The sequence below is a fragment of the Pseudonaja textilis genome, chromosome 3, assembly GCF_049901715.1.
Source record: "Pseudonaja textilis isolate UNSWEBS1 chromosome 3, rPseTex1.2, whole genome shotgun sequence".
NCBI classification, from domain to species: domain Eukaryota; kingdom Metazoa; phylum Chordata; class Lepidosauria; order Squamata; family Elapidae; genus Pseudonaja; species Pseudonaja textilis.
The window spans coordinates 129,791,996-129,816,872 of NC_141992.1; the positions used below are offsets into that span (position 1 = coordinate 129,791,996).

General features: G+C 37.3%; 1 protein-coding gene across 1 annotated transcript in view; it reads left to right on the plus strand.

The window, feature by feature from the left end:
- The window catches only part of PHLPP1 (PH domain and leucine rich repeat protein phosphatase 1), a 165,702-nt gene that overhangs the window by 121,779 nt on the left and 19,046 nt on the right, over window positions 1-24,877 (plus strand). The window contains exons 5-13 of the mRNA XM_087930763.1: window positions 3,225-3,371; window positions 3,924-4,154; window positions 6,325-6,527; window positions 10,867-10,927; window positions 13,040-13,135; window positions 14,529-14,684; window positions 18,738-18,938; window positions 21,069-21,231; window positions 23,210-23,340. Coding sequence (XP_087786889.1) covers window positions 3,225-3,371; window positions 3,924-4,154; window positions 6,325-6,527; window positions 10,867-10,927; window positions 13,040-13,135; window positions 14,529-14,684; window positions 18,738-18,938; window positions 21,069-21,231; window positions 23,210-23,340 — 1,389 coding nt within the window. The remainder of the gene's footprint in view (window positions 1-3,224; window positions 3,372-3,923; window positions 4,155-6,324; window positions 6,528-10,866; window positions 10,928-13,039; window positions 13,136-14,528; window positions 14,685-18,737; window positions 18,939-21,068; window positions 21,232-23,209; window positions 23,341-24,877) is intronic.

Genomic DNA, 24,877 nt, shown 5'->3' on the forward strand with positions numbered 1-24,877 from the left:
GCCATGGCTCAGTGGTTAAAGACACTGAGCTTTTCAATCGCAAAGCTGACAGCTGAAGTTCGAGCCCCAAGCACCATTCCACAGAGTGAGCTCCCATTTCTGACCCAGCTCCTGGCCACCTAGCAGTTTGAAAGCATGCACGTTTGTATCTTTGGCGTACAGCCAGGCTGGCCACATGACCACAGAAAATGTCTTTGGGCGGTGCTGGTTCCCTTGGCCAAGAAATGGAGTGTCAGGGTTCCAAGTAATAGATCCATCAAAAGCAAACATTTCAAGGCAGGTGGATTCCAATAGTTTTATTGGAAATATCATATTGGCACATATCTGGTGAAAACCATTTCTGAGGGGTTTCTCTTGGTTTTCACCTAATTAAAAGTAAAAGATTATTACAGATTATTAGCTGTGTCCCTATGAAAACTATTTTGAAATTGTGATTTCCTGAGGTTCCTAAATGTCTTCTCCTGAGAGCTAGAAAGATTGTATTTCTCTGATCTGGCTGGTCTCTTGAAGAGATATTTTTTTGCTCCATTTTTTTCCTAGGATTTTTCTAAACATTAGCATTGAACTCTATTCCTTTCATGTTTGCCCTAGTTTTCTGTGACCGAAAAGGGGTCAAGTTGGGAAGAAAGGATGCTAACTTTAAGAGAGCCCCCTCAGATGGCTGATTTTTCAAAGTGCTTTCTTGATGCTGCGGTTGTTCACTGCATATATGTATTAATTCCCTCATCATGTGAGATTTAATGAAGGAAATAAAACCTTTTGGTGAACTTTGAACCTCTTCTCCCTCTGAACCTGGTACTGTTGGGCCATTTAATCATTTCATTGAGCCATTTATCTCAGTGACACACCTCACAATCCCTGTTGTTAGGTAATTTGAGGAATGTGGCTACAGAAACAGTCCTGAGCTTGGTTATCCTCCAGCTTTCTCTTCATAGCCTCCTCTACTTCTCCACTTTTACTTGAAATCAAACTGTTCTTAGGATGCTATCGCAGGTTTGAACTACACAAATTTTTGAGAAGGATTAAAAGGATTATTTCTTCTTGGGTAGGTTTCAAGGAGAGGTTTTAAAAACATTATGAAATCAATTTGTAGAAAACGAGTCACCCTATGTAGAAAACTTCTCACAAAGAAATTGTTTTTTAACGAGTGCTACTAATTGAAAACTTAATGATGAGGTACTCATTTTAATGAAGCTTGCAGTATGTTTCTGATGAGCCGTGCAGTATGTTTTTTTGCCCAAAGAATGTTTATCTCATTTAATACTCCCAACTTAGGCAGTTGTTGGGGTGAGGGAATCTAGGGAATGTGTAAATTCATAGTTACGTTCCCAATCATGAATCCTGCCTTGAGGTGCTCAGACAACCATTGAATAGCAACAGTTCCTTGAGTTTTTGTTTAAAAATCAAATATATTTTTTGTCCCATGGTTGCAGAAGAAAACTTGGGAAGGGGGGAGAATTGTACAGTATTTTGTAACTGAATTAGTAGTAGTGATTAGAGTGAGCAGTTACACCTTAATGCGCAGAACTTCTTGATTTATGACTGTTGCAGGATCCTCATGGTCATGTGATCAAAATACAGGCATTTGGCAACAGGAAGGTATCTACAACCGTTAGAACTTTTAGGGTTATGTGATCACCATTTGCAACTTGCCCAGGAAGCACCCAACAAGCAAAGTCATAGGGTAAAAATGGGGAAAACCAGAATCACTTAATAATTGTGTGATTCACTTGACTGAAGTGATTTGCTTAATGACCGTAGCAAAACCGGTCAGCTAAAAGACCACATGATTGCATCACTTAATGGAAGTTCTGGCCCAAATTGTGATTGTAAGTTGAGAACCATCTAATGCCAAATCCAATCGTAACATCTGACAGGTTGGAACCATGAAAAATAACAGCAAAAGGCAGCTTTACTTGAAACAGCTTACATCCTGCGATGATACCTTTAAAACAAAAAAACAACTTCTGCCTATCCCAGGTCTGGGGAAAGGACTCGATAGGTGGGTTAAAATGCCAAATCCTGTCTAAACATCTGTTCAACCAATCATAATGTTTTCAATTTTGACCAATTGTGCAACTGTGAAACTATTGCTATTATTATTATTATTTTATTTTATTTATTAAACTTGCTTTCCATCTTGCCTAAAGGTGACTCTAGGCAGCTTATAATCAGAAAAACCCACCATATAAAACATTAAAACAATAAATAGAAACACTAAATTTAAAATTCACAAAGATGGGAAGGAAGGGAGCAAGATGTACGTGGGAAGGAGACATAGTTTTAATCCAGAATGACATGCCCCTATTGGGTCTGGGACAGTTGGCCAGAACCAGGTCTTCAGACTCTCTTGGAAGGTCAAAAGGGTGGGTACCGATCTCACCTCAAGAGGCATGATGTTTCGGGGCATGGGATCCATGGCAGAAAGGGCTTTTGTCCTGTCCCCGTCCGTCCCCCCTCCCCTGCCAGAATTCCTTGACCAACAAAGTCCTTAGCATGTCCCTTCTATTCGTGTGTGCATTGGTGGGCAAATCCCATTGGGACAAGATGGTTCCTTAGATAACTTGGACCCATACCATGAAGGGCTTTAAAGGTAAGAACCAACATTTTGAATTGGACTCGGAAGCAAAGTAGCAACCAGTGCAGCTCGCAGAACAGTGGTGTAACAGTGGTGTAACCCTAGGAGCCCCAAGAACTATCTCTGCAGCTACATACTGTGCCAGCTGTAGCTTCTGAATACTCTTTAAAGGTATGCCCATGTAGAGTGTGTTGCAATGGTCCCACGTGTGAGATGACCAGAGCTTGAGTGATTTTTAGTCTTTATTTACCTCCAAGAGTATCCATGCAAGGCAAGCTTCTACATAACTGACTCTAAAAATTCTGTATGTGCTATCTTAAAATAGGCTATAGATTTTATTGGGATTGTTCTGGGACTTTTAGTGTACCCTTGAGCATTATGCATTTTGATCACTGCTGCCTTACTTGGTACAAAATTAACATCTGCACATACCCTTTTTCATTTAAGCCTACAGCTTTTATAAGTGATAAAAGATTAATAAAGAGTCAACAATGGAAATCACCCTCGCCTCTTTGGCTAGTACCAGGAGAAATAATAATTGGCTGATTTTTCAACTGTATTAAGTTATTCCAAGTTACATGTTTCTCCTATGATACTATTTTTATTCATCTGTTATGCCTTTTCTGGTTTTTCCTTTCTGTTCCAGATTCAGTAAGCTGAGGAGCTTAAACCTTTCCAACAATCATTTAGGAGATTTCCCTTTGGCGGTGTGCAGCATTCCAACTTTAACGGAGCTCAATGTGTCCTGCAATGCACTCAGAAGTATACCAGCAGCTGTTGGAGATATGAACAAGTAGGTCTATACCAAAGATGGTAAAAGCGGTTTGAATCTCAGGCATGGCAGCTTTCCCCAGTGGTTTTCAAACTTTGTTTGGTTGTGGAGAAAACGATATGGCCTGTGCCTACAGAAGGCTTAGTGGGTTTCTCCCATAAAGAGAACCACTCTAGAGAGAATGTGAAGACTGATTGGGAGCTTAGTTGAGGAGCAGGAACACCTGGAATGGATCCTGCTGAATAATCATCTTTCTTCCCAGCTCTGCAACCTGTCCCATCTCATAAAAAGGCTGGAGTGGAGATCCTTGATCTAGACCAGGGGTGTCAAACTGGCAGCGCACTGGCCGGATGCATCACGCACAGGCCATGCCTATCCCAGTTCTGCAAAGGCAAACGAAGTCGTGATACATCATGTGACGTAATCGAATTTGATACCCTTGATCTAGACCTTCATCTTGAGCCTGATATTGAAAAGCAATCTGAATCATAACATAAATGATTGATTAATGACCTAAAGTTTTCACAAGTGATTTTTTTTAAAAAAAAAATTATTCTTCCTTCTTATCAAAAGTTTACAGACCTTCTTGTTGGATGGGAACTTTCTCCAGAGCCTTCCGGCTGAGTTGGAAAGGATGCATCAGCTTAGTTATTTAGGCCTCTCTTTCAATGAATTCGGTGACATTCCTGAAGTCCTGGAGAAACTGACTGCCATGGACAAACTCTGCATGTCTGGAAATTGTATGGAGACACTAAATTTGCCAATACTAAGGAAAATGCCACACATAAAACATATAGATCTAAGGTAAGTAATCATCTCTGAGAAAAAGGATATGTATCAAATGTTAAATGACTATTTTAATTAATGGTGGCAAGCCAAGATGGATTTATGTTTTGTAAAAAAAAAAAAAGTTATTTTCAAGATATAGTTCTGATTAGTATATACTTTGAAACATATGAACTAAACTTTCCAGCCAGTGTATTCCTTGCCAATTACTGTACCTTGTTAGTTTCCTTGCTTTTTTATTCATATGATTTCAGCTGATTTTTTAATTCAATTCATCACTTTATGGCAAGAACTTGCTGTTATTAAATGGTCTGTACTTTCAATTGAGAAATGTATTAAGCAGAAATATTTACTTTTCGAATTGAGTTTTACTGACTTATTTAGTTAGCTATTAATTCACCTGGGTTGTTTTTCCTTTCCTTTGATGATAGATTTGTCATGATGAATTGGTTCTGTGGGAATTCTCATTATTAGCCAAAGCTTTAGACTACCTTACCTTTACTTTGACTTCCAAATAGGCTTAGAAATTCATTCTGACCTCTGACTAGAGACAATTGGAAAGATTGTTGAAAACTTTGGAAAAGATGAGAACAGAGAAGGCTAATGTAGCTCATTGTTAAAATATTATTTCATACTATTGTTAAAATGTAATTATTATGCAGCTCCTTATTAGTGGTTAAATGTGTTTAGTGGAAATTTGTAAAGAATCAGAAACTCAGAACTTTTCAGAACATAGATATGATAACAGACCAGGCAGTTCTCCCTTATTTATGTTTGTGTAGGACCTCTTTCCTGTTATATTATTTTAATTTAATTTTGAGGGAATGGTTATACACGCAGTGGCAGTTTTGAACTTGAAATAATTGGAGCTATATTAATTTGCCCAAAATTTGTCAGTAAGATTGGACTGCATCATTTTATTTCCACAATTTTTGCTGAAGTGCTACAATTTATTTTTCTGGTTGCAGGAATAAGCTGCTTCTTAAAGCACCATTGACTCTTTTTTACTAGTGGGTATTGATTTCATAAAGAAGACATGTGTTACAATTTAGAAAAAAAATGCAATTTTTTTTAATACGATACAATTGTTTTCTTAGTTTTTTATAACTTTTCTTTTTATATCAAAGCAGTGTTTTGATTAGGCAATTTAGTCATCCACTGAGAATTAAAATTCAGAGAAATTTCAGGTGGCCAGTTTGATGGCTTTCTGCAAATAATTTTTATTTATGTAAAAAGTCACAAGTTCTCTTTGCTTGTTTGTTTGGAGTTCAGTATGAACTGCTTTGTCCGATCAGATCTGTCCTACTCTTTCAGCAATGAGCTTTGGATCATGATATTGTCACTATATACATGCAGTCATGTGAAAAAGAAAGTACACATTCTGAGTTCTATGGTTTTATGTATCAGGACATAGTAAAAATCAACTGGTGCTTAACGATTCCTAAAAGTAGGTAAATACAACCTCAGATACAACATATGACATCATTTATTTTTTAAAAAAGCCATGCTAAGGACCAGATTATTTTTACCATATCCTAATAAATAAAATTATAGAACTCAAAGCGGGTGTACTTTATTTTTAAGATAACTGTATATTCACACAGTGCTTTGCCAACAGTAGAAAACTTGAATGTTATTCATTCTCTTTACTCTATTTGCCATTTTTTACTTTAAAGGAACTTATAATAATGTTTTAAATTCTATACATATTGGCATTTTCTGATGAAATTCCTAAAGTTGATGTGGAGTTGTTGTGAATATGGATAATCTCTATTGAATCATCAAAACTTTGTTAATGTGCCTTCATATGCCAGTAATGTTCAACAGATATTAATTCCATACATTTTTGTATTGAGACAAGTTAGAAAGCCATCACTTTACTATAGTCCTTAAAATCGTTATGACAAAAAATGATAAACACTAAAGATGTATTTGAGAGACTTGATAATTTGCCTTGGAACATTAAAGTGAGCATTGGATAATTAATTGGAGAGGGCATTTGACTTGGATGGTATTAAAAATAATTGGGCATTAGTATAACTAGAAAAATTGAACTTGGTCTTCTTGGCCAAGGATACGTGGAACTGATAAATTAAAAGCCAAATTTTGTTTTCTAGCCTTCTAAAAAAAAAAGAGGCTAAATAACTGATCCCAGCTCTTTTTTCTTTCCTTCCCATTTCTATCCCAGGTTAAATGTGATCAGAAGATTGATGGGAGATGAGAGTGACTTCCTACATCATGTGACACAGCTTGATCTTCGGGATAATAAGCTCGGAGAGTTAGATGCAACCATCTTCAATAACATTGAAATACTGCACTGTGAAAGAAACCAGCTGGTAACCCTCAAAATCAGTGGATACTTACTTAAAGCTCTTTATGCCACTTCAAATGGTATGTTTACTTTGAAGGTAGTTCAAATAGGAATTGATATTCCTAGCCTATTCTTCTTGCACTGGATTTATATGCAATATTAAGTTGTGGATGAATTCAGTCCTTAACCATCTGGCTTTACATAAAACATTTATCAGCAGAATTTTGGAAGCTTGTAGAGGGTGCTTACAGGCCCTTTTGTAGTGTTGTAAAGTGTAAATCCTTGGAATTTGAATGCAAGTTTTAAATTTCCCAGACTGTCTCACAAATCTATATATTCTTTATGAGATAAAAGAAAGTGACCGGCCTGCTGTAGAGACCTATATAAATTTTATACAAGTAGTCCTTAACTTATGACCACAATTGGAATTGGAATTTTGGTCACTAAGTGATGTGGTTATTAATTATATTGTCATGTGACCAGACCCAATTTTAGTACTATTTTCCCGTGTCATTAAGCAAATCACTGCTGATTTTAAGTGAATCACACAATTGTTAAGTGAATTCCACTGTCATTAAGCAAATCCAGTTTCTCCAATTGACTTTGCTTGTCGGAAACCAGCTGGGAAGGTCGTAACCACAGATAATGCAACCGTTGTATATCTTAGGCTGGTTGCCAAGTTCCTAAATTCAGATCATGTGATTGCAGGGATGCTGCAGTGATTGTAACTTCAAGGACATGTTGTGAGTTTTAACAAGACATGTTAAAGAAATGATCATAAATCAAGGACTACCTATTCCATGGAATAATAATATTCTAATCTGCAGATTTGGTTAATTGAAGTTGAGAGGGCACATTATATCAGTTCTTTTTCATTAGAGTCCTTAATATTTCCCTATGTTCCATTTATATTGATACCACAGGTTCATGTTGCTAGCCACATTTCCACTTTCTTGTTCTTTTTCCACTTTTTGAAAGTAATCTATTTCTTTCACCAGCCAGTTCAGCTTCTTTGAAAAGAGTTACCGGGCAACGGTCAGACTGCATAATTCCAACCTGATAGTCAGTGGGAAAAGAGGTTCAGAAGAGACCCTCCCTAGTTTCCTAAGCTGTAAAGGAGGAGAATTGTACTTTTACTGCCAAGAGTCCGTTAATGTAGCTTTACCCTAAAATAGATTTAGCACATCTGTTTCCTATCTGGCCTGCCTAGTAAGGCTGACAGCTTCAGAGGACTCCTGCACTGAATACATAGAAGGAGAAGTGCTTCCATTGCTAGTAGCTAGTTAAGCAGCATTGATCTGCACAATACTTTTTTCCCATGGAGTTTAGCAACGCATACAGAGTTTTCTCATGCTAGCAATATACTCTGCTAAGGGGCCATTCAGCAGAAGCCAAGGGAGAACTTCTAGATTTCTAGACTTTGAATTGATCTGAAACAGCCCCAGTATTTTATTTTCCTTTTACCTTCCTGTTAACAAAAGATTGATTCTCTGACTCCTTTTTCCCACCTATCTTTATCCTTTCACATTCATTTTGAGAGCTCCAAGGTTTGCCACTGTTTCGTTGCTGACAGTTTATTGCTGATGTTTAAAATGATTAGGACCAAATCAGCAACTGACGTGACTTATGAGTACGGCGGCCATATTTCCTTGGGAAAAAAATGAAGGATAAGCCAGAAAAGGGGGCAAATTTGAATGAGGTTCATAAAGATAAAAATGTCATTGTTTATAACTTTGCTTTACAAAGGAAACTTCAAAGAAAATAAAAAAAAACCTTTACAAAACCCATATTTAACCAAAATATCTAAAATCAGTGTATTTAAATTTATTTTAAAAAGACAATTTAGTTTCTATGTTTTTCACGTGAACATGAAAGATTCTGCATTAAGTAGTATCATTTATTCAATAAATGCTACTGACTAAAAAAGAGCAAAAGTGAATTTTTGAAAAATAAATGTAAAGGACAGCTTTATGAAATTCTTTATAATAAGAGGTTTATGGTCACTGTACTGATGAGTGACAGTGCTGAGAAGCTGATTCAGAACAATTATACATGCTTGTCTTTTGAATAATATTTCAGGCCCTTTTGTGGTTTTTTTTGCTGAAAGCAAACAGCAGGATACAGCTGGAAAAGTTACTAAATTTACTTCAAATTTAAATTTGGGTCAAACATGTTATATCTTGGGGAAAAAATTCCCCACAGTTTGTGTACATTATGCATATTACTGTTTTGTATAATATTACTACTAGTAGGAGGGGGAAAGATTTCCATCAAATCTTGAAGCTCTCTTTAGTTGGAAATCCTGATTGGTTGGTTGAAATACATACTTATGCTGTGCAACAGTAGTTCATTTCTCCTGCTATTTTTTTACTTCCCTAGCCATTGATCTAGAGGTAAATCCTAACTTCATGGCCTGTGTTGTGATTGATTCACAGCCGATCATTCCCTGACTGATTCTTTTAAAAATCCTCTGATTTTAAATCATCTGCCTCCATCTCCAATACACCTAACATACAGTTGGGCAGATTGCAAACTGAGTAGTAGCAAAAATCAGGCTTGTTGAAATAATCATTTTTATAGTAGCTAGACTAGAGATCTCCAAACTTGGCAATTTTAAGACTTGGGGACTTAAATTCCCAGAATTCCTCAGCCAGCATAGTCCTGAGCTAGATGAATGGATGAGCTGCAACTGTGAAAGATAATTATAGATTAGTGCACAAAAACAGTTACAGCTACTACTCATGATAAAAGCTTGACATGGGAGTCATGACATTTCAGTGTCTAGAAGTAAACGTAGTACAGGTAGTCCTCCACTTACAACAGTTCATTTAGTGACAGTTCAAAGTTATCAAGTGAGAGATTATTTATTTATCTAGAGGGCTCAATTCTTACAAATGAGATGAATTTGTGCCTGGATAGTATTGCAAAATGCAGACTCTGCAAATGAAGGGTTGTATGATTGAATGCACCTCCATTTCCCTAACAACACACAAAAAAACCACTTGTCAAGAGTGCTAACTCTTGGGAGAAGGATATAGCTCAAAATCAAGGGCTGAATAACATCAGAATGCCGTTTTCTTTCTGCCTGTCTGCAGTGCCCTGCTCCACCCCATGTATTCGTCTCTAATGACTACTAGGAGAAAGTTTTCTTGTTCTTGCCTGACATTTGACCATTTAGAGAAGCTTTTTAAAATGTAGCCAGGGGTTTTTTGGTGTCATCACCGGATTAAATCTACTGAAGCTAATTTTCTATGTGAAGCGATTTTCTTTCCAGCTTAGTTATATGCACGTCCCCTGTGCATGTGTCCCATTCCCCACACACGTATCTTGACCTGTGCATGTGCCACACGTCCCCTGCACATGTGCCCCACCCTCTTGTGTGTTTGGCAGAGACCTGAAGACCAGCTGGCTGGTGGGAGGCGCATGCATGCATGCGCAGCAGAGCTGAGCTGAGGCGACTGCTCGCATACCTACCGTGAGGGCTCTGCATGCCACCTCTGGCACCGGTGCCATAGGTTCATCATCACAGAGCTATACCAACTATAGCATTTGTGAAGTGATAAAACCATAATACAGTTTTTCTTACTGCTTGGAGGTATATCCTAGAGCTCTTGGGAAGAAAGATATTTAATATACTCCCAAAACACACACTATGGATTACAGTTGTTAAAGCAAAATTATAATTTACAAAATAAAGGATGAATACTTTTTTTTTTTTTTACAACAGAGCCATATTTTATATAAGGGCAAATAAGGAAATCCCATCTATCTGAGTAAAATGTCTTCAAATGTTAAAATGTTTATTTTTATTAGATTCATATTTGCTGTCTTTAACTGTTCATTTGCTTCAGTATGTGATCCAGTGTACATAGCAGGTAGTCCTCAACTTATACTCACAATTGAGCCCAATTTTTTTGTTGCTAGGTGAGGCATTTGTTAAATGAATTTTACCCCATTTTATGACCTTTCTTGCCACAGTTAAGTGAATCACTGCAGTGGTTAAATTAGTAACATGGTTGTTAAGTGAATCTGGCTTTCCCATTGACTTTGCTTGTCAGAAGGTCGCAAAGGGAGATCACATGATCCAGGGACACTGTAGCTGTCATAAATATGAGTCAATTGCCAAGCGCCTGACTTTTGATCACGTGTCCATAGGGATGCTGCAGCTAGCTGTAAGTGTGAAAGTATGAAAAACATAAGTGTGAAAAGCAGTCATAAGTTACTTTTTTCAGTGCTGTTGTAACTTTGAACGGTTGCTAAATGAACTGTTGTAAATTGAGGACTACTCCTTGTATTTGGTCCTGCATGCTATGATTTGTATTATTGTTTCAATAAACCGGGACAACATGAGGTGGTCTACTTTTAGTAGCTTGAAATTAAATTTATCTTTGCAATACAATCTTTGTCTTTCTTTTCCAGAACTTGTTCACCTTGATGTGTATCCAGTTCCAAATTATCTAACTTATTTGGATGTTTCTAGGTAAGCATATCTTTGAAAGATACTGGTTTTGAATGTTATTAGTGGAAACATGAGAAGAAACTGGAGCACTTAAAGACTATTAATCAAGTGATCTCTTTGACTGAAGAGATTACGTGAATTTTCCTGGGACCCTGGAATATCGTATATAACTTATTTGGTCTGCTGTATTTCTTTTCTTAGAAGAGAGATTGTCACAAGTGTTTCTGTATAAACTTGAGTGATTTTTAATACAGTCTCAACGCATTGACTCCTCTTTTCTGCATTACACTTACTTCTGATTTGTTGAGCTGCTAAGCAGATGCCACAACTTTGAACCCAGTATCCATATTACCACATAAGTAATTAGATTTTCTTCTTACTGTTCAGAGTAGAAAGTAGGTTAATAATATGGCCCTGAGAGTTAAATTGTTAAGAAGATTTTGCAAGTTGTGTGATTTCATATGAAACTGCCAATTTTTCTAAACTGCATTGTTGTGTTTAACTCTGGGGTTTTATTGCTTTAGTATAGGGATATTACAAACCCTGCCCTACTAATCTTTGATGTAGGAGCTTATTGGGTGAAAGAAAAATCTCACTCTCCCATCTCCCATGTCTGATGATGTTGACTAAGGTAGTCTTTGCTTAATATCCATTTGTTCAATGACTGTTTGAAATTACAATTGGCACAAAGAGACTTACGATCAGTCCTCAAAAGTTCCTGCCTCCTGCAGTCACATGAACAAAATTTGGACCCACTTGGGCCACCTTTTGGTCCTCTGCCCACCTGCTGCGGACACTGCTACACGGCAAACCATTACTGCACTGGATAAGACCTTCTTTACACTGCCATCTTTCACACTGACGCCAATGGGGCCTCTCCATCATCCCAGCCAGGGCCTTCTTTCATAAATTAAGATCCCTGGTTAGAAGAGTCCCCCTTTTGTGCCAGTACAGTGACCTTCTTTCATGTACCTGTCTTCCAAAATCTCATGGGAAGACCATACCACATTTAGATAAGGAGTGGTGCAGCCTCAGGAAACAGGCAGGGCATAGCCAGTAGCTGCCTCACGAAAGGCCAGGCGCACCTCAGCAGTAGTATGAAGAAGACAACGAAGATCATTTTGGAGCAACAAGGTTGGCAAGGGCAGCAGGGCCAGCAGGCAAGGCTGTCAGAGGCAGCAGAGTAGGTGGCTAAGAGGACAGTGATGGGCGGAAGATAGGCAGGTGAAGAGGGTTAAAGTGGAGGCAGTCCTATACCTTACCAATGCTCAATGTTGGAAGGGACCAAAGCTGGAAGTGGCTTAGATGGGGGTGGATTCCCAGCTAACAATTTGTTTAATGATAACAACCAGGACCGCCAGAATTGATGTTGCTAAACAACGTGGTCAGGTGACATCAAGTTTTACAAGCACATCGCTTAGCAATGCAAATTTTAGTACCAATTCCCCTCATAACCCAAGTACTATCTGTAATACAGATGTCAGCATGTTTTATATATACAGTATATGCAGCTGGTGCCATGACTTACAAGAAAATGATCCTGGGACATTTCTAAGCCCACATTATGTTCCTGCGGCTTGCTACTACTTCCTAAATGTCAGTGAATTGTATGCCTCAGTCTGTTCCAGAGAGACTGAAGCAAAAGAGACAGAGTGGGAATAATAGATATTTTTTAAAATAGCTGCTGAATGAGAAAATGTGCATACTTACATACTGCACATGATGTTTTATCCATTAGGGTGGCTTTGAAATGTTCCATTATCTATCTATCTATCTATCTATCTATCTATCTATCTATCTATCTATCTATCTATCTCTTCGCTAAAGGTACCGTCTTCATATAAATTGGCATCAGGGATTATTTTTGTGGTTTAACACATAATATTATGTGGCAAGGTTGGTTAATTCAAGATTTTAAGGGTTATTCCGTATGCTTCATGGTAATCCATGTTTGCCATTCTATAAGCGTGTCACATGTAGCTGCAGTCAATCTCAGCTGCCTAAGTGCTGTGTGCTGCAGCTGACAGGGCATCTAATATTTCTGTACCTTTTAAACCACATGTGATATAATATGTAAACATTCCTTAATCATATTGTCATCTTTTTTTCCCCGTTTGTCTTCCTTCTGTGCAGAAATCACTTGGAGAGCCTTCCAGAATGGGTTTGTGATAGCCGAAAGTTAGAAGTACTGGATCTGGGCCATAACCACATATGTGAACTTCCCGCTAGGTGGGTCCTACCTTTAAAACAACCAGAAACAGTATGCAAAGTAGTGAATTGTTTGTATTGAATTCGTTTCTAGCTTGCTTAGTGAGAACTGTGTTCCATGTGGTTTTTTCTTTTTCTCCTTTTTCTTTTGTTTAATGTTTTCTTCATGGAGTGTCATTGAGCCAGAACAGTTTTCTTTATGCAGATGTAAACAAAGCAATCTCTCAAATTTCCAAGCAGAAGTGCTAAAGAAGGTCATGCATCTTTCCCCAACCTCAAGAGCATCATTTTTTTTAAAGATATGATGCTTGTTGTAGTCTGTCATAAAATATACTTTTGATTTCAGGATATTATTGAAAGTTCAATATAATTTCCAAAGAAAACATGGGTGACCACTTATCCTCTTAGAAAAATATCTGGAGGGATATTTGCATTTGAAAAATTTCTACTACACAGGTAGTCCTCGACTTACAACAAATTGCTTAGTGACTTTTTGAAGTTACGATGGACCCCTCAGAAAATACTTACAACCTGGTTCCAAAGTTCTCATGGCTACCTTGTCCTCCTCTGGTCATGTTGCCACATGTCGGTTTGCTCAGTACACATTTACAGCTGTTTATGGCATCTTGCAATAATGTGAGCACAATTTTTGACATTTTTGCCAAAAACTTATGTTTGCTCCCAGTTTTCAACAAAAGCGCCCCTTAATGACTATGGCATTCACTTCAAGACTGCAGATTTGCTTAACAGTTGCCGCAAAAGAGGTAGTAAATTTGAGTCAGTTGCAATTGTCACAGTAAGGGTCCATCACAGTCATAAGTTAAGGACTACCTATGTGAAAAAGTACAGCTAGTCCTCGACTTACGACCACAAGTGAGCACAAAATTTCTGTTGTTAAGTGAAACATGCGTTAAGTGAGTTCTGCCCCATTTTACAACCTTGCTTGCCACAGTTGTTAAGTGAATCACTGCACTTGGCAAGTTAGTAACCCGGTTGTTAAGTGAATCTGGCTTCCCAATTGACTTTGCTTGTCAGGAAGTCGCAAAAGGGGATCACAGGACCCTGGGACACAGCAACAGCCGTAAGTATGAACCAGTTGCCAAGCATCTGAATTTTGATTACATGATCGTGGGGATGCTTCAAAGGTTCCAACTCTGAAAAACAGTTATATATCACATCTTTCAGTGCTGTTGCAATTTTGCAATGTCACTAAGTGAACTTTTTGTAAGTTGACGACTACCTGTACATTGATTCCTCCCTCTTTATTTTTAATTAATAGATTCATTCTCACCGTGACTGGTTTGGCTACATTTGGACCCCCATCTCATAATGTTGTTGAAGTTTTTCTCAGCTTCTCTGAAATAGCTTGCTTTAATTAGAGCTGTAAGTTTTACTGCTGTTCATATGTTTTAAGGTTATTTTGCAATATCAGCTTGCGAAAATTACTTGCCGGACACAATCAGTTGGCAAGGCTACCAGAGAGGATTGAACGAACTCATGTGGAGGTCCTGGATGTGCAACACAACCAACTTGTGGAGCTGCCATCTAATCTGCTGCTAAAAGCTGACAGGTAATCCAAAAATCCACCAAGAGAATAGAACAGTATAAACATAATTTCCAAGTTGTGTAACTTCTGTGGTTAATTGAAATGTGTTTTTTTTTTAAATTAAAAAAACTGAAGTAAATAACATCAGGCAATACACTCTTAATCCCCCAAACATTTATTTATGGAGAGTGAAATAGCAAAATTAACCATCCCTTAAAGTTCTTTTTTTAATAATATCTTTATTAAAATTTCAACATCTGCATTAAAATTCAAAGTAACGTGAAAGGAAAAAGAATGACAAAGCACATTAAAAGTCCCAAAGAAAATACAACTGCCAAATATAACAAAGGTGACTGCAACTTTCTTTTATAGAGATATTAACAATACAATCACCTATCTCTGTTTAAAGAATACCAATCTATACAATATATTATAATACTAATAGTTAACTTAGTAAAAGATAGTATTCATAAAATGTTCTTTTCTTAATTTTATTTTAAAAATAGCAAGTTATCAAATATATTTAGAACATTACAACATTTCTGGAGCCAGATGCAATCTAGTGTTCAAACCCCTAAGTAAAAACTGATTCCTTAAAGGCTTAAAGTAAGCCTCTTTCCGTTGGCTCATTCAGTTACAATAGGGGAAGGTTTGCTCTTTATGATTCTGAATTTTTCCTTTTGCAGAATCAGGATAAATCAATTTCTCCTTAACTATATACATTTATTTTATAGGAATCTTTAGGCATTACCTCTTAAAGTAATTTCATTTCTTGAAATTGATCAAAAGTGCTCCAGGCCTTCATGCTTATCTATGCAGAGTAACAAAGTTGGAAGGGACTTTGGAGGTCTTCTAGTCCAGTGGTTGCCAACCAGCACCTGGGGACCAGTGGTGGTCTGTGAGAAAATGTTGATGGTCCGTAGAGAAATGTCACCCCCAAAGCACTTAATCCAGGCTGTGCAGGAATACAAGGTTACTCACATGGCCCGCAGGAACACAAGGCTTGCATCACTTGCATTGCGAACAACACAAGGTAGTGAGGGGAGTGGGGAAAGGGCGGAGGGGAGAACTTGCCCCACGTGCCCCGCACACCTTGCCTAACCACCGGGCTGCTTCTTTCCGCTTCTTTCTTCTTACGCTTTTGGCTGCATGCAAGGAAAGCAGCAAAAGTCTGTCTTTCTCTCCCCCAAACTCTGCCAGAAATGAGTCTTTGGGATCCTGCAAGGCATCCTGCTCCAAGAGGCTGCTCTGGAGCAACAAGTCTCACAAAGACTCATTTCTGGCAGAGTTGGGGGGAGAGAAAGAATGACTTCTGCTGCTTCTGCTGCTTTCCTTGCATGAAGCTAAAAGTCTCTCTCTGTCTCTTCTCTTTCTCTCTCTCTCTCCCTCCCTCCTCCCTCCTCTCCTCTCTCCCCCACCCACCCCGGGAACGGAGCTGGAGATGGTATTCTGCGGTCCCAAATAAAGAATGATTGATCGGTAGGAAAACGGGGTGGGGAATTTTCCTGCAGGCTTTTGGGGGGATTTTCCCAGGGTCTCTGGTCCATGGGATTTAAAATTATGAATTTGTTATTCCCTGAGGTCCAAAAGGCTACCGACCCCTGTTCTAGTCCAATCCCCTTCCCAAACAGGAAATCCTGTAGAATTCCAGAAAAATGGCTGTCAGATCTCTTCTTAAAAACTTCAAGAGTTGGAGCACCCACAACTTCTGAAGGCAAGCCATTCCACTGATTAATTGTTCTTCCTGTCAGGAAATTTCTTCTTAATTCTAGGTTGGATCTCTCTGTGATATGTTTCCATCCATTACTTCTTGATACTCTATATTCAGAAATTTCAGGAATTATAAAATGATCAATTAATCCATAGACTGAGTTGCTTTTTAATTGTAGCCTGCAGCTCTAAAATTATGGCATCAAAGAAATTTAAAAGTCTTTTAATTTGATGTTCAATTTTTGTCAGCTTTTGAGCTACCTGTTGAAAGAATAAATGTTCTGTCCTGTTAGTTCAACTTAAAATTGATCTTTCTACAGTTAAAGATTTCAAGAGGAAGAAACATCAGCTTTTTATTTTAAAGCACATTCTTTCCAAATATTTCATTTTTTTCCACAACATTTTCAAGGAGGATTGAAGTTAACTGAAATATATTTTTCATGGATCTTAAGGATTTATGCTTGAGATGTTATGATTGTGAGTTATAGGTAGAGGTGTTTTGAAGACTAGGATTACTCATAGTAGGGTTGACTTCATTTTTTGTTACTTCTTAAACAGCATCATTAGTGCCTATGTGGGAATATGCCATTTATCCCTTGGGCCATTTATTTGTAGAGCAGATGGCTAAAATCTAGATGTTAAATTAAATTCTTTTGTTGTTCTGTAGCTGGAAGAGAGGATGTAAGAGAAGAGAAGACTAATATTTATGGCTTCTAAATGACTTTGCAGCCTGTCACTATACAGACAACACTCAAGGTGGTTTAAAATATAGTATTGTCCTTTGCCCATGCAAATTTCCTAAAATTTCCATACTTTCCAGGATCTACTCCATTGTAATCTGTGGTATTGATTATTAAGATTTCTTGACCTTTTTTTAGTTTTTGCATTCAGGATCTAAAAGGAAATATACATCAAATATACAATAATATTTCCAGACTCTACACATTTAAAATAAAGGCATATGATAGTCTCTATTACTATCATCCTGAAATTATTGTGCTCAGCAAATCGTCTTTGGAGTTGTTAATTAGCTATTCTCATTCGGTTCTCACTGAATGGACAAATACGCGGTCAGCATGCTTTTCATTCAGTGAAGTGAAATGTTTTTTACACATTTTGCAAAAATCTCCATGTTAGGGTAATGGAAATATCTCATCAGGGATCTACAGGCAATCAGCCTGCTTATCTGAAGCAGATGGTGTCCTGAAAATAGAGGATTTCTCTCCAGTAGTAGACAATTAGAAATGTATCTCATCTTCTTCACAATTTACTATTCCAACAGTTTTCTTTTAAGAAACAAAGACCAGATTATTTCTATTTCTCTACTTGAGTCCAGTGATCAGATATAGTTGGTGGAAAACAGGTGCAGAGCAGCAAATGCTTAATTCTTTTTTTCTTCCTTTGCTTTCTTCCTAATTAATATTACCTATTGTTTCCCAAGCCACTTTTATTCCAATAGTATGTTTAGGTGGGTCACGCTTGCATCTGAAACCTGAGATTTGGATGGCCCCAACCTTTGTAAGCCCAAGGGGTCTACTGCTTTTAAAACTTTTTGAAGAATTTGTCCTTCCTAAACTTCTGATTGCATTATGGCAGCTGAGAATTTTGAAAATTAAAGCAAAGCAAAGCACTACTCAGGATCTAAGAAACTAAGCAGAACTGGCTGTTTACACTTTTTTCCCCTCAGTAACATCATTTGTGTCTATTGAAACATTACTTATTTCCTTAGTTTCTTACGTCTATAATAACTTCATTGCTTATGATTTTCGTTGATTGCTTTTACTTAATATCCTATTATGATTTATATTGATTGCTTATTTAATATCCTATCAGTAAATGTTGGGTCTTAGGATTTATGATTATTGTATTTCGTATTTTATGATTATGATCATGATTTATCATACGTTGCTATTTACACGGAAATCTTATGCACTGGAGACAAATTTCTTGTGTGTCCAGTTACACTTGGCCATACTCTCCTCTCTTCCCCTCCTCTTCTCACTGCTTGTACCTGTTTTGTTTATCAGTTCTCTTAAACAGATGAATAATTCAATCAGTGTGTATCAATCAGTCACTTAAAAGAAAATGAAAATGCTTAACTAGAGAACCCTATTAAAATAGTGGTAAGCCAAACAGAATAAAGCTGTTTTGGCTGCCCTGTTACATCCCTGGGATCTGTATCTGTATAGGAGGTTCCTGTCTCATATTTCTGTCAATTTACACTTTTTTTGATAGTAAGGCTACCTCTGATGAAGGTAGGAAAAAGGTTGAGCAATTCTAAACAAATTTCCAGCAATAGTGCTACTAAAACATTAAAAAGGTTATTGAAAATGTATACCTAAAGTTATCCCTAATAATTTTTTGCAGCTTAAGGTACTTGAATGCTTCTGCCAACAAACTGGAAATGTTACCTCCAGCTACTCTTTCAGAGGAGACCCATAGTATTTTACAAGAACTGTATTTGACCAACAATCACCTCACAGATAAAAGTGTCCCCTTGTTAACCGGTCATCCTCACCTGAAGATACTACATATGGCTTACAATCGCTTACAAAGCTTTCCCGCAAGGTAAAAAAGCATGGTAGTACTAAATCTCTTCTTAATCAAATATGTTTTGAGCCATTTATATGGTTATTTAAAGGTTGTTAGATATTTCACTAAATGGTAGCTTCTTTTTGAGTAGATATAGTACTGACCCAGTGTGGACTTACTACCAAGCGAGCAGCATACCAGAGTCTCATTATGTTGCTTCTTTCATCCGTCTTTGAATGACATGCTAAACAAACTATGGATGAGGATAGCCATCATTTATAAACCATGTGCGATTATATGAAGAAGCATAACTTAAAAGAGTTCTGATGGATTATAACTTGTATTGAAAATGTCTTGCAGTGTATTTCAAGAAGATCAGGCTGAATTCAAATTTTGTTTATTCATTGGCAGAAATAGCAGTTGTTTGGATATATGAGCTGAACTCAGTTTAAGTTTATAGTGTAAAATTAGTATGCATTTAAAAAAGATTTTGTCACAGAAAATAATCTATATTTATATATTTGTAAAATGTCTTTGGAAATTGAACATAGTTTTGGAGTTTATTTGGAGAAATTTGCTTCTCATCTTTCACTCAGGAAGCCCCAATTGTGAATTAATATAATCTTCCAGATTTAAGTTTAAATAACAAGGCATATCTTTTGTTTAGGATCAATGAATGTCAGGTTTGTCTGTTGGGAACTTTGTTTTATGAGCTACCTTAGAATTAGCATATTCGGCATGTCTTAAAAATTGAATGGCTTTGGAATCCAATTATTTTAGAAGACTAATGATAAGAAAAGTAACCAGAGGACCAAGATTATAATTGTAAAAAAGTTACTATCACAGGGATGGGAGAACCCTCATTCTCCATTGTTATACAGTGAAGAATTACTCTACTTATATTTTTAAAAATATATAAGTTGTGTTTTCAGGAGTCTCACATGGAAGACTACTTAGATATATTATCTGCTTATATAGTTGTATATGTTTGCTCTTCCATATTTTTCCACTGCCACTTCTTAAAATATAAAAATCTGAAATATTCTGAAGCATGTTATGAACTTCCACATTAATTGATTTGTCTAATTATAAATATTCATACAAATGGCCATTTTTCCTTTTTTAGGTTTGCAAATAATACCATTTTAAAATATAGAGGCAGTAGAGCAGGCTTGTTCTCTGTCATTCAAAAGGGTCACATTAGAGCCGGTATGCAGAATTTGCAGGAAAACAGAAGGCGATCAAAATCAGGAAAAAGTAATATTGAAGGGAACAGATTGGAGACATTTCCAAGAATACTGTACTAAACTGGTATCCTGGTACATTCCTTTACCTCTGAAACCAGTTCTGTCTAATTTCCTAAATTCTTTTCAGCTTTAGGAATGGTAGAACCTCTGGCTAGAAACCATGAACCTTAAGATCATTATTACTCTCATTTTGAGATGAGTGACTGTAATTTTTCCAACGAAGCATTTAAGAAAGAAATAGAAATCAACCAATGAGCCCTTCCTTATCTCCAGGGCTATTACCAACTATGAAGAAATTTGCTGTTTTCTGCAATGGACATATCAATTGTCACATATTATTTTGAACAAGCCAAGCATGGAAAGGCTTCAGGATACTGGTAGACCTCAACTTACGACCACAATTGAGCCTAAAATTTAGGTTTCTAAGTGAAACATTTGCTAAGTAAATTTGCCCCTATTTTACAACCTTTCTTGCCACAGTTCTTAAGTCAATTGCTGCAGTTGTTAAGTTAGTAACCTGGACATTAAGTGAATCTGGCTTCCCCATTGACTTTGCTTATCAGAAGGTCACAATGACAATCACTTGATCCTGGAAAACGGCAACCATCATAAATATGAGTCATTTGCCAAGTGTCAGAAGGAAGGAAGGAGGGAGGGAGGGAGGGAGGGAGAGAGAGAGAAGGGGGGATCTCAAGGAAGTCCTGCCTTAGCACTTGGCCACCACAAGTGCCCCCGACATGAGTCCCAGTTCATGCCCACCATGGCTATGCTTAAACCTGACCACACCCACCATGGCCATGGCCCCCCCAGCCCTCCAAGGTCAAACACAACCCTGATGCAGCCCTCCATGAATCAAGTTTGACACCCCTGAATACTTTAGTTTTTATGCTCAAAATCTTTCTCTTTCCTTTTTGTGTAGTAAAATGGCCAAACTCGAAGAGTTGGAAGAAATTGACGTTAGTGGCAATAAGCTAAAATCCATTCCAACAACGATCATGAATTGTCGCCGCATGCATACTGTAATTGCACACTCCAATTGCATCGAAGTCTTTCCAGAAGTCATGCAGCTTGGCGAAATCAAGGTAGGGATTTCATAAGAATAAAGCTACGTTTAGTTGCTTGGAGGTAATCATCCATTGTGTAGATAGAGCTTTTGTTTTTACATACCTCCAATTAGGGTAGCATTTTTCATGGATGTCTCATGTATTTAAATAGCAATAGTATTTAGATTTATATACCACTTCACAATGCTTTACAGCCCTCTCTAAGAGGTTTACAGAGTCAGCATGTTGCCCCTCAACAATCTAGGTCCTCATTTTACCGATCTCAGAGGGATGGAAGGCTGAGTCAACCTTGAGCCTGGTGTGATGAAGTTACATTCTGTTCATGTTGTATAGAAAATCCCATGTTTTCCATTCAAAGAGAAAGATGGTTCCTGGAAGAGTTCAGAGCCCTGATAAATATTTGAAATATTGGTATTGTAACTGGAGCAGTGTGACACAGAGAAAGAAGCAGAAGGAGACAACAACATAAATACTGAAAGTTTTTGTAAAGTGAGATATCTCACATCAACGCTTTAGGTAGCAATATAATTATTCCAACTTCCTTAAGATGTCAAGGCAACCTTTTGCTCTGAGTTAGCCGTGTGAGATTGCATTAGTTGTCTGATGCATTTCTATAACCAAATCATACATTTCTGGGGTTGAAAAAAAGGCTTCTTGTACATCACACTCTGTACCATCCCAAGATTTTTTTTATTTAAAAAAACTTTGCTAGGTTGACAGTGGTATTCATGCTGTTATCTTTCCAAATTGTGTTTCCAGTTCTTTGCTTTTCCATTTTTTTCTGGAGAACAATTGCCCTGTTACCTGAACACAATGCATAAATTAAAATTAAGTGAAATTCTCTGTTGTTTAAAACAAGTAATTTAAAAACTTTGGATAATTGCTACTATTACTAATCACTGTCTTCTTTCCTTTCTGCCTATCACTGTACTTCCAATATTATACCCAACTAGATATTTTAATGTCTTCAGCAGTATTCTAGTACATTGGCATGCATTATCTGTTCTTTTGTGACATCTTAAAATTTTGTTTGGTTTTCAGTGCAGCCTACATTTTGAAACGGATTTTAAATGCACCTTTAAATTCACAATATGGCTCTGTATTAAAGGCTGGTGGTGAATAATAACAGCTCTGTCAGAATTATGACAGTCCCTTTCCGCAATTGGCTTCTAATCTATGTATTTATAAAATTACTTTTAATTAAAACTCACTTAACACTGATGTGCTCCATTCGCTTAAGGATAATAATTACCCTCTTAACACAGACAGTAGACAAATCATTATTCATTATGCAACAAACATGGAGGTTATTTAATGAAGCATAAAGTTTAGAAAAGTTATAGAATTAAATTAGGCTCATTCAGAGTCATTAAATAGTGTGCAACCTTTCAGGATTTTCAGAAATCAGACAGAGAAGAAAGGAGAAAAAATACAGCTGTTAAACAGTCATGAACATTAGTTAGGATATCAGCTGCTGTCTGCTTTATTTTTAACATTTCATGACAGCATGTTAGATTAAAGGAGGATTACTTCAAGGAATGTTTATATTAAATAATCATATCTTGTATTTTGTTGAGACCATTGTAGAATTTGCTCAATTAAGGGTGGTGGAGGAGGAAGTTGGCTTAATTCTCTTAAACATCAGGAAAAGGCTCTGCCACTTCAGACTGCAGCTGTATATTTATTGGGTTGCTCCCTCTGCTAAATGACAATACTTACCCACCGGAAATGGATATTAAGGAATAAAGCTTATTTTACATTCTTGATTTGTGCAATAATTTTCTCAATAGTGAAGTTCCCGAGTGGTGGAGCCTTCCATTATCTGTGTACCCACCTCTGGTCTGAAATGGTACAGTGCAGACCTTGGTTTATTACTGTGAATGTTTCTTGTGATAGTTGGACCTTTGATTTTTTTACGATAGTCTATGTAACAATTAGCCACCTGTGTTCTGAAGACCCATGGCCTGTTTACATTAACTCTCCCCTCGTTTTTCAGTGTGTGGACCTGAGCTGTAATGAGCTGACTGAAGTCACATTGCCTGAAACTTTGCCTCCAAAGCTGCAGGAACTAGACCTGACTGGAAACCCCAGACTAGTTCTGGATCACAAAACCTTGGAGCTGCTGAAGTAAGGAGCTGTCCATGTTATTATACAATAGGCAAAAGGGTACACGATGCACTTGGGGGAAAGCGCTTGTTATGTAAACATTAACTGCCCATAATTCTTTTTTTTTTTTAAATGACTATGTTCAAGAGGATTGTTTTTCTTTTGAAAGTCAGTAAATAACTGGTTTGGTAAATATGAGCCTAGAGCCCAGTCCTTAAAGTTTAATGCAGGGGTCTTCAAACTTGACAGCTTTAAGACTTGTGGACTTCAATTCCCAGAATTCCTCCTCCAGTTATGTTAGCTCAGGAATTCTGGGAGTTGAAGTCCACAAGTCTTAAACTTGCCAAGTTTGAAGGCCCTTGCTTTAATGATTCCTGTTTGTTCTTATCCAAGATTTCCTTGAACCCAAATAATGATTTCTTTTTTTCTCCTGACCTTCACACCATTCTGAAGATGGGTAGCACTTCTTCCCACCCCACCCCACCCCCACTCACCTCCCACGCAGAGAATCAAGAAGCAGTAGCAAAAATTTGTATTTTTAAAAACACTTTTTCTGCCTCTGGTCATTTTTGGTTCTGTTCATGCCTGTCTTTTTGCCAGGTAAGTTGAGAGAGTGACCAGCTGTCAAGGTCATCCAGTCAGTTTCCTTATTGGAGGTTTATGTCCCCTTACTCCTGTTTTGCTATGCTGAATGCTCAGGTCCTCAATTGTGTTTCTTGGCTTATGATAAAAGTGGCTGCTGCCCATCCCTGTATCCTGAAGAACGAAAGGAAACAAAATGTCTTTGTCCTGTCCAAAGTGATTATATATTTACATATTTATGAGCCTCACTTATATCTCCTTCTACCCTATGATTCCAATATCTCTAATGCTGCATACGTTTTTCCGCTAAATCTAGCAGCCCTATATGTCAAGTTGCTTGTGTGAGTTGAAGGTTCTTATTTACGTGTTCTTTTCTTTTTAAACACATCCTAATAAAATGGGATAATCCTCTTTGTGAAATATTGAAAGATCTGCTATTGTGAACAAAAAGGACTTTGTCTCATAACTTTCAAATGTGTGGTCTGAATTTGCTGACTCATGACTTGGAGGTTCGTCCTGGTCAAAGTTCTCTTTTGGTGAACTTTATTTCCACTGTATCTGTACAAGGAAATAATTGTGTGGTTTTTTTTTTACTGCCTTTTTGAATTGCACAATGACTTCCTTAAGGCACTGTCATATTGCTGTGAAGATTTCTGCTTCTCGTCTTTCTCTGACTGCTCCAAAAATCAGTCTTCAGTGGCCATTGTAAAACCCCTGGTTCCAATGAGATGGTCAGCAAATGTACATCTGTCATTTTTCAAAGAGTTTTGTCAGAGAATCAATCACTTTCCTCGTTCCCTGTAAATCTCTACGCGACTTTTAGTCATTTTATGAACTTGTATAAACTTACCCTGCATGAATTACAATTAACTCAATATTGTCGCCTAGAACAGAATCTTTCCGGTTCAGTTTAGTATCTTCAGACCCTTCTGGAAACTCCACTCCTTTTGACAAACTTGTCAAAGCCCAACCCTTG